General features: G+C 41.8%; 1 protein-coding gene across 3 annotated transcripts; it reads right to left on the minus strand.

The window, feature by feature from the left end:
* Positions 1-799: 799 nt before the first annotated feature.
* On the minus strand, positions 800-15847 carry LOC143436336 (retinol dehydrogenase 7-like). Of its 3 annotated transcripts, XM_076920549.1 has the most exons (5): positions 15648-15847; positions 14109-14315; positions 11507-11765; positions 2087-2250; positions 801-1576 (listed from the first exon to the last, which is right to left on the minus strand). In XM_076920549.1, exons 2-5 carry the CDS (start codon positions 14260-14262, stop codon positions 1359-1361), a joined length of 795 nt encoding a protein of 264 aa, XP_076776664.1. In that variant the 5' UTR covers positions 14263-14315; positions 15648-15847; the 3' UTR covers positions 801-1358. The 3 variants fall into 3 exon arrangements, with proteins under 3 accessions (XP_076776663.1, XP_076776664.1, XP_076776662.1); XM_076920548.1 differs by lacking the exon at positions 15648-15847 and having other exon boundaries at positions 800-1576; positions 11507-11720; positions 14109-14465; XM_076920547.1 differs by lacking the exon at positions 15648-15847 and having other exon boundaries at positions 14109-14465.
* Between the last annotated feature and the right edge of the window lie 383 nt (positions 15848-16230).

Raw genomic sequence — 16230 nt, forward strand, 5'->3', positions numbered from 1 at the left:
CCTTCTACAAATTACTTTTACCTTCATTGTTTGGGATGAAAGGTGGTACGAAGGGTGAGTCTGTATTCCAGCCAGAGGGATTAGAGTGTGTTCTAAGGGCTGAGTCACACCCTAACTAGAAACCAATTCAAAGATCCTTTAACACTTAAACTAGATTTGCCGATAACATCATCCCATTTTCATTCTTAGGACATCTGAAGAGGTTGTTCACAATGGCATTTTGGGGTTGAACCCAGGACTATGCCACTTCCTGGAAATGTTTTCTGTGTTTATCCCTTACTTGAGAAAAACACCACAAATGTACAGACATACAGAGCAAGGTCTTGGGAAGACAAGTCCAAGAGCTTCTCTGACCCAGCAAGGCAAATGCTGAGCAGAAAATGAAAGACCAGAATTCAGACATGATACTGACATCATCCACCATGGGGCTGTAGAAAGGGAGCAGAGGTCAGAAGGCATGAGGAGTCAGTGGTACACAGAAAATTGAGATGGTCAGCTAGTGAGGCTACAGAACAGGACCTGGGTCGAGCCAGTATCTCCCAAGGCATCTCCTGGATTCCTATTCTTCTGCTTGATCCTGTGACCCAGGATACTTCAAAATCCTGGGAGGGAAGCAATGGCCACTGTCCTCTCTGGTGGGAAGAGCTGAGCAGGTGCAGAGGTTAATAGTTCAGCTCATTCTTGCTAACCCTCCCTTGGGCAGTCCCCTCTCCCCTATCTCTATCTCCCACTTCTCCACACTGCTCAACTAGTTCAAAGCACAGGACACAATAGTCTTTTCAATTTTTATTCTGAAATAAAAAGAATACAAAGAAAGCCATGGTTTTAAGACAAATAAAAATTGTTGAGGTGGTGATGGTTGTTGTTGTTGTGTTTTCTATCTTAGCCAGATTCTATCCCACCAGCAAAACCACCTCCTAAGCACAGCCTGCTGACACTGCATTACAGCATGGAATACTGGTGGTGGCCCTCCCACCTGACACCATGGAGAAAGATGATTCTGAAGTGGATTCTTTCAATCTTCCATGACATCATGAGTAGCCAGGCCCATGCACATCAAGAGGAAGGGAGACAGAGGCAAAGCATGTCCTAGGTGTTTACAACCTTTACAGTTCTGTGGATTCTCAGACTAGGCTATGTTGAAGCAAGCCTTGGAAAACTGCCTAACTTCACAGGCTATTGCCAGCCCCTTTGTATCACTACCTCTTGTCAGAATTCTTTGGCTCTTTCCTCTGAACTTTACTGGTTTTGAGTAGTATGGAAGCAGAATTATTTCAGTGAATATTGTGAACAGTGTCCCAGGGTCTTTATCTCCCTCCACACACCCTAATTCCCCAAGTCTGCACACACATAAAGATTCAAAGGGCTTGGGCAGGCTTTGGAAAATTCCAATAATAAAGGGCATCTAAAAGAAATGTAGGCAGGTAGCTCAAGGGGATATATAAGAACTTGGCATCCCAACCAGCTGAGTATCGAGTGCGAGGGTGACAGGCAGTCAGAGCGTGCTCCATGCAGTCCGTCACCACAGACAGGTCCTCTGAAAATATGTCCACCAATGGCTTTACTGTTTTCACATCTGTGTAGAACGAGAGATTATTCTAGTCGACTCCATATCCCACAACCCCTGTTATATTACCAACCTAGGAGAGCTTCTCTAAAATCCATGTCTCCCACACTCAGAAGCCATGCCTAAGTCTAGCCTTTCCCAGTTCCTCAGAAAGGAACAACTTCAAGGCAACAGCTTTAAGGAAGAGCCAGGCACACTCAGCTACCTGTGTCAGAGGTCAATCTAGCAGAATAGCCTCACATTCTCTCCTCCTGGTGAGAACAAGGCCAAGCTCATGGAAAGTGGGGATCTGATAGCTCCATCCCTGGTTTTACCTTCACCATTATGACAATGACAGGTTAAGAGGAAACAAAGTTCTAGAAACCAGAACCTCTTCATGTGACTAGAATCCCATAGGCTCCCAAGGAAATGGGACTAATGAAGAAAAATAGCCTGGGACAGACTTTGTCCCAGTAGCAGAAAAGCACAGAAGACTCAGTGGAGGATGAGGCTTGCCTTTGGTTCCTACAGGTCACTTACAGGAGTCTTTAAACTTCTCGCCATAGATCTCCTTGACCTCTGGGGTAGCCTGGTCCCACAGCTTCTCTAAGTTATGTGATAGCCTCTTGACATCAGAGATGTTGGTCTTGAAACCACCAGGCTCTATGATAGCCACCTTCACCCCAAAATAGGAGAGTTCTCTCCTGTAAGACAACAGTCAAAGGTCATCTAAGACATCAGAGGTCTTTTGCACAAAGTAATACAATTGACAACACAATGATCCACTGGAGAGAAAAGTTCACAAGTTTTGGGGTCTGGGATGTGCAGCAGATGGGGATGTCACCTGTGGCAAGGGCATCATCTCTGTGCTTTTGAATGTCACTCCAATGTCACACAGAAGTGGCTCACAGGTCTAAATATAAATATTCAGTTCTGTGACACAGGTAGGTTGTCCGTATACTGTTCACAGGGCTCACTAGACTTGCCTAAGTCAGTTCCCCATCACTCTTGAACCTCACCTTCTCCAACTACTGCCTAATGAAATCTCAAGCCAGTTTCTTTTGGCTTCCTCAGATGTCTTTAGAGGCCACTCTGTGTAGGCAGTCATGGTATCCCACATTTAGAGGCTGTTTTACCTGGCAGCTAGCAGAAAATCTAACTCAGTTTGCTACATTAGTATAACGCATAGGTATGCTGTATACTGTATAACAATGTATAAGGTATAAGGTATAAGGTATAAGGTAAAGGCTACAGATTGACCTGTCATCAGTTTGGCATATAAACTTCTCTAGAACTCTCAAACTCTCCAAAAGTCACCCTGTGACAATATACCCAGCTGCCAGGGCTGACCTGCCCTTTGCTCCAGAATGACACAGAACTAACAGCACTCTGCAAGCAATCACACTGGGCACAGGCTTTTAACGTTTTAACCCAGGATTGTTAATGTGTAACCCAGGATGTTCTGTTCTAGTGTTTAACCCTTACCTCAGACCCCTGCTGCAAAGCCCTCCAGAAATCTGAAAAACAACACTGTCACTACTGCTAATAATCTCTGAGTCTTGGTCACTCTCTCTCTCTCTCTCCTCTTCACTCTCTCGGTTGTTAGGATTTTTGTTGCTGCTGTTGGTCTTTTTGTTTGTTTATTAGGGTCAAAAATCTCTTTATCTCCATCCAGTCTGGGACCAAGCACTGAGCAGATCCCAGGTAGCACCTCTGCACCCAACCTCACAATACCCAGAGTAAGTGGGGCTCCCAGGAGCTCTAACCTGGGAGGACAGTAACTCAGGTAAAGAGACAGCAACACCTGCCCCAAACAGGGAGCAACTGGGACCCACTAGGACCCAGGAATTCACTCCTGGACCAAAGCACTGGTCCCTTCTGATCTGCGCCCAAGCACTGAAGAGATCTTGGGCCTCAGCTATAACTCCAGCAGCAACACCCACCCCAAACAGTTCTGACACAACCAAGGTAATAGGAAAGGCAAGTTCCAGTCAGAGACAGTGCAGGTAGCACCAAGGAGATCTAGATGACTAAAGGCAAGTGCAAGAACATAAGTATCAGCAACCCAGCATCATCAGAACCTAGTTTTCCCACATTAGAAAGTCCTGAATTCTCCATATCACTAGGAAAGCAAGAGTCAGATCTAAAATCAATTCTAATGATGATGATGGAGGACGTTAAGAAGGACATAAATAACACTCTCAAAGAAATTGAGGAGAACACAGGTAAACAGGTAGAAGCCCTTAAGGAGGAAACACAAAAGTCCCTTAAAGAATTATAAAAGAACACAACCAAACAGGTGAAGGAGTTGGACAAATCATCAGGACATAAAAAAGGAAGTAGAAACAATAAAGAAATAACAAATGGAAACTACCCTGGAGATAGAAATCCTGGGAAAGAAATCAAGAGACATAGACTCAAGCATCACCAACAGAATACAAGAGATAGAAGAGAGAATCTCAGGTGCAGAAAATACCATAGAAAATATTGACACAACTGTCAAAGAAAATGCAAAATGCAAAAATGTTTTGACACAAGACATCCAGGAAATCCAGGACACAATGAGAAGACCAAACCTAAGGATAATAGGTATAGACGAGTGAAGATTCCCAACTTAAAGGGCCAATTAATGTCTTCAACAAAATTATAGAGGAAAACTTCCCTAACCTTAAGAACGAGATGGCCATAAACATACAAGAACCTTATAGAACACCAAATAGACTAGACCAGAAAAGAAATACCTCCAGTCACATAATAATCAAAACACAAAATGCACAAAACAAAGAAAAAATTTTAAAATCAGTAATGGAAAAGGCCAAGTGAACATATAAAGGCAGACCTATAAGAATTACACCAGACTTCTCACCAGAGAGTACAAAAGCCAGAAGATCCCGGACAGATGTCATACTGACCCTAAAAGAGCACAAATGCCAGCCCAGGCTACAATACACAGCAAAACTCTCAACTGCCATAGATGGAGAAACCAAGATATTCCAGGACAAAATAAGATTTACACAATATCTTTCCACAAGCCCAGCATTACAAAGGATAATAACAGGAAAGCTCCAATACAAGGAGGGAAATTATACCCTAGAAAGAGCAAGAAAGTAATCCTCTTCCAAAAAAACCCAAAGGAAAATAGCCACACAAACAATGCCTCCACTATTAACAAAAATAACAGAAAGCAACAATCACTGTTCCTTAATATCTCTTAACATCAATGGACTCAATTCCCCGATAAAAAAACATAGGCTAATGGACTGGATATGTAAACAGGACCCAGCATTTTGCTGCATAAAGGAAATCCACCTCAGTGACACTACCTTAGAGTAAAAGGCTGGAAAACAATTTTTCAAGCAATGGTCCTAAGAAACAAGCTGGAGTATCTGTTCTAATATCGAATAAAATCGACTTTCAATTTAAAGCTATCAAAAATGATAGGGAAGGACATTTCATACTCTTCAAAAGAAAAGTCAACCAACATGAACTCTCAATCCTGAACATCTATGTGCCAAATGCAAGAGCACCCACTTTCATAAAAGAAACCTTACTAAAGCTCAAAGCATACATTGCACCTCACACAGTAATATTGGGGGATTTCCACACCCCACTCTCAGCAATGGACAGATCATGGAAACAGAAAATAAACAAAGATACAGTGAAACTAACAGAAGTTATCAACCAAATGGGCTTAACAGATATCTATAGAATATTTTACCCTAAAACAAAAGAATATATCTTTTTCTCAACACCTCATGGTACCTTCTCTAAAATAGACCATATAATTGGTCACAAAACAGGTCTCTACAGATACAAAAAAAATTGAAATAATCCCATGCATCCTATCAGATCACCATGGACTAAGGCTGGTCTTCAATAATGACAAAGACAATGGAAAGCTCACATTCATGTGGAAACTGAACAACACTCTACTCAATGATAATATGGTCAGGGAAAAAATAAAGAAAGAAATTAAAGAATTTTTAGAATTCAATGAAAATGAAGACACATCATACCAAAACCTATGGTATACAATGAAAGCAGTGCTACAAGAAAAACTCATAGTTCTAAGTGCTTACAAAAAGAAACAGGAGAAAGCATACACTAGCAGCTTTGACAACACACCTGAAAGCTCTAGAACAAAAAGAAGCAAATACACTCAAGAGGAGTAGATAGCAGGAAATAATCAAACTTGGGGCTGAAATCAACCAAATAGAAACAAAAAGAACTATACAAAAAAAATCAATAAAACCAGGAGCTGGTTCTTTGTGAAAATCAACAAGATAGATAAACCCTTAACAAAACTAATCAGAGGGCAGAGAGATGGTATTCAAATTAATAAAATCAGAACTGAAAAGAATGACACAACAACAGAAACCGGGGAAATTCAAAAAATCTACAGATTCTACTACGAAAGCTTATACTCAACACAACTGGAAAATCTGGATGGAATGGACAATTTTCTAGACAAATACCAGTTACCAATGTTAAATCGGGAGCAGATAAACCATCTAAACAGTCCCATAACCCAAAAAGAAATAGAAGCAGTCATTAAAAGTCTCCCCAGTAAAAAAAAAAAAAAAAAAAAAAAAAAAAAAAGCCCGGGACCAGACAGTTTTAGTGCAGAATTCTATCAGACCTTCCATGAAGACCTAATACCAATTCTCTTCAAACTATTCCACAAAATAGAAACAGAAGGAACACTACCCAATTCATTCTATGAAGACACAATTACGCTCATACCTAAACCACACAAAGACCCAACAAACAAAGAGAACTTCAGACCAATTTCCCTTATGAAGATCGATGCAAAAATGCTCAAAAAATTCTTAAGAACTGAATCCAAGAACACATCAAAATGATTATCCATCATGGTCTAGTAGGCTTTATCCCAGGAATGCAGGGTTGGTTCAATGTACAAAAATCCATCAATGTAATCCACTATATAAACAAACTCAAAGAAAAAAACCACATGATCATCTCACTAGATGCTGAAAAAGCATTTGACAAAATTCAACATCCCTTCATGATAAAAGTCTTGAAAACATCAGGAATTCAAGGCCCATACCTAAACATAGTCAAAGCAAACAGCAAACAGCAAACAGTAGCCAACATCAAACTAAATGGAGAGAAACTGGAAGCAATCTCACTAAGATCAGGGACTAGACAAGGCTGCCCACTCTCCCCCTACCTATTCAATATAGTACGGGAAGTCCTAGCCAGAGCAATTAGGCAACGAAAGGAGGTCAAAGGGATACAAAAAGAAAAGGAAGAAGTCAAAATTTCACTATTTGCAGATGATATGATAATATACTTAAGTGACCCCAAAACTTCCACCAGAGAACTCCTAAACCTGATGAACAATTTTAGCAAAGTGGCTCGGTATAGAATTAACTCAAACAAATCAGTAGCCTTCCTCTACTCAAAGGATAAATGGACTGAGAAAGAAATTATGGAAATGACACCCTTCACAATAGTCACAAATAATATAAAATACCTTGGTGTGAATCTAACCAAGGAAGTAAAAGACCTGTATGTCAAGAACATACAGGATTAGAAGGATTAATATAGTAAAAATGGCTACCTTGCCAAAAGCAGTCTACAGATTTAATGCAATCCCCATCAAAATCCCCACTCAATTCTTCACAGAGATAGAAAGAGCAATCCTAAAATTCATTTGGAATAACAAAAACCCAGGATAGTAAAAACTACTCTCAACAATTAAAAGAACTTCTGGGGAAATCACCATCCCCGACTTCAAGCTGTACTACAAAGCAATGGTGATTTAAAAAAACTGCATGGTATTGGAACAGAGATAGGCAAGAGGATCAATGGAATAGAATATATGACCCAGAAATGGACCCACATACCTATGGTCACTTGATCTTTGACAAAGGAGCTAAATTTATCCAATGGAAAAAAGACAGCATTTTCAACAAATGCTGGTCCGACTGGAGGTCAGCATGTAGAAGAATGCAAATTGATCCATATTTATCTCCCTGTACAAAGCTCAATTCCAAGTGGATCAAGGACCTCCACATAAAACCAGCTACACGGAAACTAATAGAAGAGAAAATGGGGAAAAGCCTCGAACACATGGGCACAGGGGAAAAATTCCTGAACAGAACACCAATGGCTTATGCTCTAAGATCAAGAACTGACAAATGGGACCTCATAAAACTGCAAAGCGTCTGTAAAGCAAACGACACCATCAATAGGGCAAAGTGGCAACCAACAAATTGGGAAAAAATCTTTACTAATCCTACATCCGAAAGAGGACTAATATCCAAGGTATAAAAAAGAACAGAATAAATTAGACTCTAAACAATCAAATAACCCTGTTAAAAATGGGGTACAGAGCTGAACAAAGAACTCTCAAATGAGGAAACTCAAGTGGTTGAGAAGCACCTAAAGAAGTGTTCAGCATCCCTAGTCATCAGGGAAATGCTAGTCAAAACAACCCTGAGATACCACCTCACACCAGTCAGAATGGCTAAGATCAAAAACTCAGGTGATAGTAGACGCTGGTGAGGATGTGAAGAAAGAGGAACACTCCTCCATTGTTGGTGGGATTCTAAGCTGGTACAACCACTATGGAAAGCAGTCTGGTGGTACCTCAGAAAATTGAACATAGTGTTATCTGAGGACCCAGCCATACCACTCCTGGGCATATACCGAAAAGATGTTTCAACATACAACAGGAACACATGCTCCACTATGTTCATAGCAGCCTTATTTATAATAGACAGAAGCTAGAAAGAACCCAGATGTACTTCAACAGAGGAATGGATACAGAAAATGTCGTACATTTACACAATGGAGTACTACTCAGCTATTAAAAACAATGAGTTCATGAAATTCTTAGGCAAATAGATGGAGCTGGAAAATATCATCCTGAGTGAGGTAACCCAATCACAAAAGAACACACATGTTATGTACTCACTGATAAGTGGATATTAGCCCAAAAGCTCACAATACCTAAGATACAATGCAGAGACCACATGAAACTCAAGAAGGAGAAAGACCAAAGTGTGGGTGCTTTGGTTCTTCTTAGAAGGAGTATCAAAATACTCAACCAGAGCTACCAGGGTCTAAACCTCCAGCCTGAGGACACAAAGAGAGGGTTGTATAGGTAGTTGAGGGTGGACTTGTCAGGCATCAGCAGAAGTGGAGGGCCTTGGTCCCTGAAAGTTTGGATTCCCTAGTGTTGAGGAATTGGAGAGCAGGGAGGCAGGAATGGGAGGATGGTGGGAACACATCCTCATAGAAGTAGGATGAGGGGGTAAGGGATAAGGGGTTTGGAGGGGATGGGAGAGGAGATAACATTGAAAGGTAAATAAGTAAAATATCTAATAAAAATAGATAATGGGTCTGGCAATTGTAGTAGAGCAGTTGAGACTTTTATTTACAATTTATTATGGTGATTTTGTATAATCCTCAAGGACAAGGTATTGTGGAAGAGGCCCATGGAACTTTAAAAAGATAGGTGAGACATTCTGTTGATGAGACAAAGAATGATGCTGACCTGTGAGCATGCTGAATGCCCTGAGAAGGGTGACTAGGGAGCTGTATTGGACATATATTCCTGACCCACCTTTGCTTGAGTATCCCAGATGGGACAAGCTGCCTTGCCTCAAGTTTTTAGACCTTGTGCGATAGAGAATCAAAAAGAGAAATTATGTCTCTTGTATTCTTCTTAAATGTGACCAGCTATTAGGACTCAATCTGGTACTGGTCTAGAAATCAATCCAATATGGGAAATAACAGTCTACTTTTGGAAGACTGTATCTGGACTTTGTCAGAGACATACTTGGAAGCTAGATGTAGCTCACTATGATGTTAGGATGGCAAGGGATAATGTTGGGACAGGATTTGAATTTCAAACAAGGGTTAGTGTATGTTTTAAGGCTCTTTTAATTGTCAAACTAAAATTGGTTCTGTCTCTTCTACAGTGTTTATTGTAATTTGCATTGACTGTATAATTTCCAATTATGTTAGTGTGTTGAAACCTGGCATGTCTGTTACGGGGGTCTATCAACCAGCTTTCGTCTCACTTCCCTGAGTATTAGAAAACCTTGATTCTCTGAAAAAAAAGCTTGAAAGTGCTGGAAGAAGTGAGCTAGGCTTTAAGCAGAAGCAAGAGGGTACCAGGCTTGATTATCACTGGTATAACAGCTTTAATTTCATCAATTGTTAGCACCACTGCTTCTGCAATAGCATTGACACAAGGAGTTAAGACAACTATTTTTGTTAACCATCTAGCAAAAAAAATGTTACTAATGTATTGAATATACAGAAGAATTTATATAGGTTTCTGGAACAACAAGTGGTGCTTTATAACCCATTCAAATTATCTAATGGAGGTTCAGGGTTCAAGAATTAGAAGCCATCCCAAGTGTCATGACAGATATCATTGGAGTAGTGTTACTTTTGAAATGCACAATGATTGTCATTATAATTAGAAAAAAAAGTTTAAAGACACCTGCAGGATATTTGGCATAATCCTAACACCTCTCTGATTGTGTTAACTTTGCACAGTGAGATTAAAAATTTAAAGAATGCTGTTCTGTTGACCTTTGATGCTGCAGATAATGCCAATAAAATTATCCATGGCCTGAGCTCAGTATTTCCATTTGTCAAACCTCAAGAATGGCATATATAGCTTGGCCAGGCTAGTTCTTCTTGTCCTGGGAAATCTTTTATTCCTGCCCACCATGTTAAAGCTTATCTTTAAGAACATCAACATGTTGACAGCCAAAATACATGGCTTAAACCCGAAAATGGACACCCAGACAGTGTTATTAAATTAACAGGCTGGCAAGCCAAGGATGAGTAAGATTCTGCACAAAGCCTTACCAACCTAAGACATAAGTGCATTCCCTTTGATAACGAATACTCCATCATGGGTAAGGAAGGAATTCTTGTCAGAATGACCTAAGACAGGCTCAGTCTTGTTAACAAAATAAAAAAGGGGGAGAGGTGAAGAGCCTTTGGGGCTGCTTGGCAAGAAGCTAACATGGGCCAAGGACAAGGAAATGGGCTGTGTGGCAGAAATATGACATTGGCCAAGGACAAGGAAGTAGGCTTCAAGCAAGAATCCAACATTAGAACAAAGAAGTAATTTCAGATAGGAATCTAAATATTAGGCTATAACAAAGAAGTACTTTTAGACAGGATTCTAAATTTTAGGCTAGAACAAGGAAGTAGGCTTCAGACATGAAAATGACCTTGTGCTCGGGTAGGGAAGTAGGCTCAGATACTTCAATCATCCTGATAAGCCTTTAGAAACTGTGTTCATGGGAGTGTTCATGTAACTGGGTTTAATGTCTTGCTTTTTCTTTGGCTATTTGTATTTATTTTATTGCTTGTTCCTCAACTATTTGCATCTAGTATATTGCTAGTACCCTCAACCTAGAACTGACCTTAACACAGGCAGGTAATCAAAATGGTATAAAAGCATAAAGGAAGAGGGGGTATAGGATAGGGGGTTCTAGGGAGGGGAAATGAAAAAGAGTATTACATCTGTATTGTAAATAAACAAATTTTCCAATAAAAAATCTCTTTGTCATGCCAGAATATGGAAATTGTGGACGTTAAATGAGAACTTGCTAAATACTAGGAGTGGGATGAGTGTGATATCACACCCCCCAGAGAATCTCCAACCTGAGCATCAAAAAAGGTGGGAACTATGCTCATGGCCAAGGCCAGTAATGACCCAGGTGTGTCCACAGGGCAGGCCTCCTGAGCAGGACAAGTTTAAGTGAACACAGGCCTCAGTCACATGACAAAGGTATGGAGAGTGGTTGCCCAGCTACTGACCACTTTACTACAAAGAGAAGAAGGTAGGAGAGTACTCCAAACCAGAAGAAAACGACTGTTCATGAGGGGTTCTCAAAGGTTGCAATTAAAACAAAACACCTTGCTGAAGGGTCGCCATGGGACCTCATAATCATCTGATACCTGAGTGAGTCCGAGAAGGCCTCTACACCATACTTGGAGATGCAGTAACCACCACCAATAGAGGACACTCGACCCACGACACTGGAGACATTGACCACTCGGCCCCTCGCCTTCCTCACTAAGGGCAGCATGTTCAGAGTCACCTCTATCATGCCCAACAGGTTCACATCCAATACAGTTGCAAAGTCCTGTTTCTTCATCCACTCACTGGGACCTGAGGGGTTGGAGATGCCAGCATTGTTGACTAGGCCCCAGAGTCCTGGAAACAGTGGGAAGAAGAAAGAATCACAGGACTAATTTTGACTAAAATTTACATTCCACAGGGTAAGGTGAGACCATTCATACAGATATTGGATGGAGAGTGGACAAATAACAGCATATTGTTGGCAGGGTTGGTGCAATCATCCAGGAAGAAATGGCTCACAGCATGGATACCTCCCTCTTCTTTGATTCTTGACAGATCAGTTACCTGCTCAGGAACCACCGACCTCATGTTTGCCAATAGCAAGGATGGAAGTCCAAGACATGTTATGCCTCTGTTAAGAGGGAGATGTGGAAAGTACGTTTACATCTTACAGATTAATATTTTTGCAGAGGAGGAAGCAGAAGAGAAGATGAAGGAAAACGAGGTGAGGGGTGGATAAAAGAAGAAAGGCGAAGCTAGTATTCTAATGGAACTTGAGACGCATGAACTAAAGGTCCTGCTGCATTTGTACTTTGAAGAAAGTCGGCCTTGGCAGGCTCAGCATCAACACTGAATGGTCTATCAAACTTGATGCCTTATATTCTAAAAAGAAGCAGCTTGTCCAGGACTGCTCTGCTGCTCTAGTCCACAGGTCAGGGTCTAGCAAGAGAGAGAGTGGGGGAAGAAAAGGAAGAGACTCGAAGAATGGAGACAAGACAGGGTGTGTAGTCAAGTCTTGTTTACTGTCTCCCTCTTATTGTCTCCTCCTTCTTATCTCCTTCTCTTATTGTCTCCTCTTCTTATTCTCTCTCCTCTCTCTTATTGTGTCCCTTTATTGTCTCCTTATTGTCTCCTCCTATTGCAAGGAAATCCTGGGTATTTATAAGCACAAGCAGGGAAATACAGCTGAAGACTCTTTACCACATGTGCCTTGAAGCTGTTGTCACTAACAGCAAAACAAGATATGTGGGATAAACAAGATGTTACCAGAGTGTGCTCAGCTGTTGTAGGCTGTTGAAAAACAAGTCTCTTATCAGGGTATATGGCTCAAGATGGCTGCAAAGTTGATAGCTGCTTTCTGCCAGAAGTTGGCTCCAATCAGAAGCTGAGAGAAGGGTATGAAAGAAGGGTGATAAAGGAAGGAGACAAGAGAAGGCGTGGCTGGGGAGAAAGCAGGTCTGGGAAGAAGGTGTGGCAGTGGAGAAGGTGGGATTGGGTGGTTGTGAAACACATACACAATACTTCTGTAGGAAATTGCCAAAAATTAAATTTAAAGTTTCTAAAATATATTGAGTAACTTTCCTGAGGTGCTGGCAAAACACAAGGACAGGACTACGAACAGGTGAGATACTTTTACAAACAGTAATAATAATGAAAGAAAAGAAGGAAGACTGTGCTGAGGATGCCGAGACTCAGCCCCAAGATATATTTACATCCTTTTTTTAATTTTTTATTGGATATTTTATTTACATTTCAGATGTTATTCCCTTACCCCATTCCCCCCAGCCTCAACCCAGGAACTGCCTATCTCATCAGCCCTCCTCCTGCTTCTATAAAGATGTGCCCGCAGCTACCCCTCCCCCACTCCACTTCCCCACACATTTAAATTCTTGAAGGTTTCTTAATGGTTGTTCCGAAATAACTGAATATCATTATTTGAAGAAAAGTTCTTGAGGTAATAAAATTGATCATTTTTTAAGTGAAAAGAATTTACATATTTTTAACCCTGTATAGAATCAAAATGTGTACAAATTTTATGTCAGGATACTGAGAATATAGGTTAATTTGGTTTCAAATTTACATTCCTCAGTGTTGTGAACAATAATCACATTGTCAATTTCTTCTTAAGATTTCTTTTAAACCAAGGTTCTACTTTTGCCCCATAATAATTAATGAAGTAATAGCAATGCCTTTCCTAGTATTTAGACTCCAAAGTCAGACCTTAAGCTGGTCTCGCCTGCTCTGTACTCAGAACAATCATGTCTCCCTTCACAGAGGACACAGCTGACAGGTAAGAGCAGATATGCTGCTGACTCAGGAGATCCATTGCAGATCCTCCACTCCAGAGGTCCTGCACACGGGACACAGGGCCAAGTCTGATCCTCTGGTCCAGAAGGGACCCTGAACTAACCTGGCTCTTGGCATCCAGCAATCTAGATTTTCTGTTTAGGAAAGATGACAGAGCAGAGACAGGGATGTGAGATGGTAAGTCCTCACCAGGGTACCTTCTTACCAAGGTCACAGGACTGGGGAGACAGAAGAAAGGGGCTGGAGAGAGAAGAGAGAGTGCTCAAATGACATGCTGGGTTACTTCAGGGCCCCCAAACACCACTAGGGATCTGGCCAGGGAGTGCAAACAGGGGGCTCCTTTTGAACAGGGAGATAAACCAATGACACAAACATGAATCTCAATGGTACCTCTGTTCCCAACACGCTCCTTCACCCACTGAGTGGCTGCCACAATACTCTCTGTCTTGGTGACATCAAGGATCATTGTCTCCAGCCTCTCAGATGTCTTGCTCCTCAGCTGCTTGGCTCCCTCCTCTGTCAGACACGCAGCCAGCACCCTCATGCCTCTTCTGTCCAACTGTCTGGCCAGCAGGTTCCCAAACCCTGAATCACAGCCTGTGATGAAGACATACTTGTCATGGAGATGGCTCACCACCTTCCTCTCCCTGAACAAGCGCAGGAGTGTCCACAGGCCCACCAGTGCCACCAGGTAGAGCCACATGGCTTATAGAAGACAAGCAGAGAGATACTCTGAGTCAAAATGAGCCTGGAAGTCACACTCAGAAATATATAGGCATTGAGGTCAGCAGGCTGCTATCATGTTTATCTCTGACCACTGTTTCTGTGTTTTCTGATATCTCAGTGCCCTTTGGCTCTCCCTATCTTGCCTCCAAAGGAATATCTCTGACAATTCAATAACACAGGTCTATTCCCTTAAGCTCTTTGATCCTGGACCCATGTGGGAATACAGGTGTATGTCATTGCTCAGGCCCCATGGCCAGTCACAGGTTCCCCTTGTATCTCTGCATCTTGTACTCTGGAACCACAAACCAGGACATTGTGAACATAACGGGAATCTTAGGACACCTGCACTTAGACTCAGGACAACTACAGGAGAGGACAGGGAGAGCTGGTGCCCTCCTAATACAGCAGCTCCTGGGAAGGTAGAAGGGTCAGCCCCAAACATGGAAAGCTGACCTCAAAGGAACACAAGGTGATGGGGCTGGGATCCCAGACACATCATGACTCCCAGAGTTGATATGGGGAAGAAAATGACTTTCCCCTCAAGAGGCCCTCCTTGGAAGTTGTTACCATTGTTTGTTCTTGTCAACTAACACAAGTGAGGAAGAATCTCTCCTGAGAACATGCTTGCACTGGATTGCACATAGACAACTATGGGGCCAACTTCTTGATCGCTAATGGACAGAGGAAGGTCCAATCCCCTGTGTGGGAATAACATTTGTAATTCCCAGGTCACCCCTGGACAGGTGATCCTGGGCCGTGTAAAAAGTAGACTAAACTTACTAGAACAGCTACAGAGGTTCAAAAGAAAACATTGGACAGAGCTTGGGGACTCTTATGGAAGAATTGGGGGAAGGATCACCCAGATAGGGTTGATAGGAACCAGAGGGGATAGGAACTTCACAGGAAGATCAACAGAGACAATTAATCTGGACCGTTGGGGGCTCTTAGAGACTGAAACACCAACCAAAGGGTCCGTGAACTGGATGTAGGTCCCCTGCACATATGATGGTTACCACTTTCTAACCCAGCTTGCATGAATCAAAGTAGTCTTATTGCTCTCACGTCCTGAAGAGATTTTATGTGACAGGATAGGAAGATAACAAGTATGTGTATGTGTGTGTGGTGTGCTTTCTCTGCACACACCCCCAACTTCATCTCCCTCTCTTGTAACCCAGGACCTCATTTTTAGTAGTCCAGGTTTACCTTGAGTTCATAGAGTTCCACCTGTGTCAGCTTTCCAGAATTCCTGTTACAGGAGTGAGCTGTCATGAACAGGTCTTCCTCTGTTTGAAAGAACGGCATGGAGAATGTTCTTCGAATGAACTCCACAGGAGCATTTGGAGACTCTTGGCTCCTTTACATCTTTTCTTGGTCATCCTGTTCCTTTATGACTCTAGTGTTGGAACTAACACCCATTGTAAGTTTTACAATGAACTGCTTGAAGTGTTGCAATGTATTCCATTATCATGTGTAATGTTAGCATTTGTATCTAGTGTTCAAATAAAAATTGACAGCAAGGCATGATGGCACACCCTCATGATACAAGCACTGGAGACACTGAAGAAACATAGGGAAGGAGGAAGCCCTGCATGAGTGTCTTCCTCTGTGGATGTGTACTGTTGCCATGACAAGGTAGAGGCCTCAGACCCCTGGGAACTGGTACAGCTTTTCTCTATATGGATCAGGCTCAGAATTGGCAAAGCCTTCTTCCACTGGCCAAAGTTCAGGGGTTGGTGGATGATTGACCAGTGTGTAAATACTTCAGCTTCCCCCTTCTGGAGGTTTT

The sequence above is a fragment of the Arvicanthis niloticus genome, chromosome 22, assembly GCF_011762505.2.
Source record: "Arvicanthis niloticus isolate mArvNil1 chromosome 22, mArvNil1.pat.X, whole genome shotgun sequence".
In the NCBI taxonomy this organism is placed as follows: Eukaryota; Metazoa; Chordata; class Mammalia; order Rodentia; family Muridae; genus Arvicanthis; species Arvicanthis niloticus.

Bases quoted from the DNA above. Each gene is read 5' to 3' on its own strand.
- LOC143436336 (XM_076920547.1), bottom strand. From the start codon at position 14,421: ATGTGGCTCTACCTGGTGGCACTGGTGGGCCTGTGGACACTCCTGCGC. The intron at 11,766-14,108 runs GTACCATTGAGA...CACTGTTTCCAG, and splicing joins GGAGCGTGTTGGGAACAGAG to GACTCTGGGGCCTAGTCAAC. The intron at 2,251-11,506 runs GTATCAGATGAT...GTTGTCTTACAG, and splicing joins GCCTTCTCGGACTCACTCAG to GAGAGAACTCTCCTATTTTG.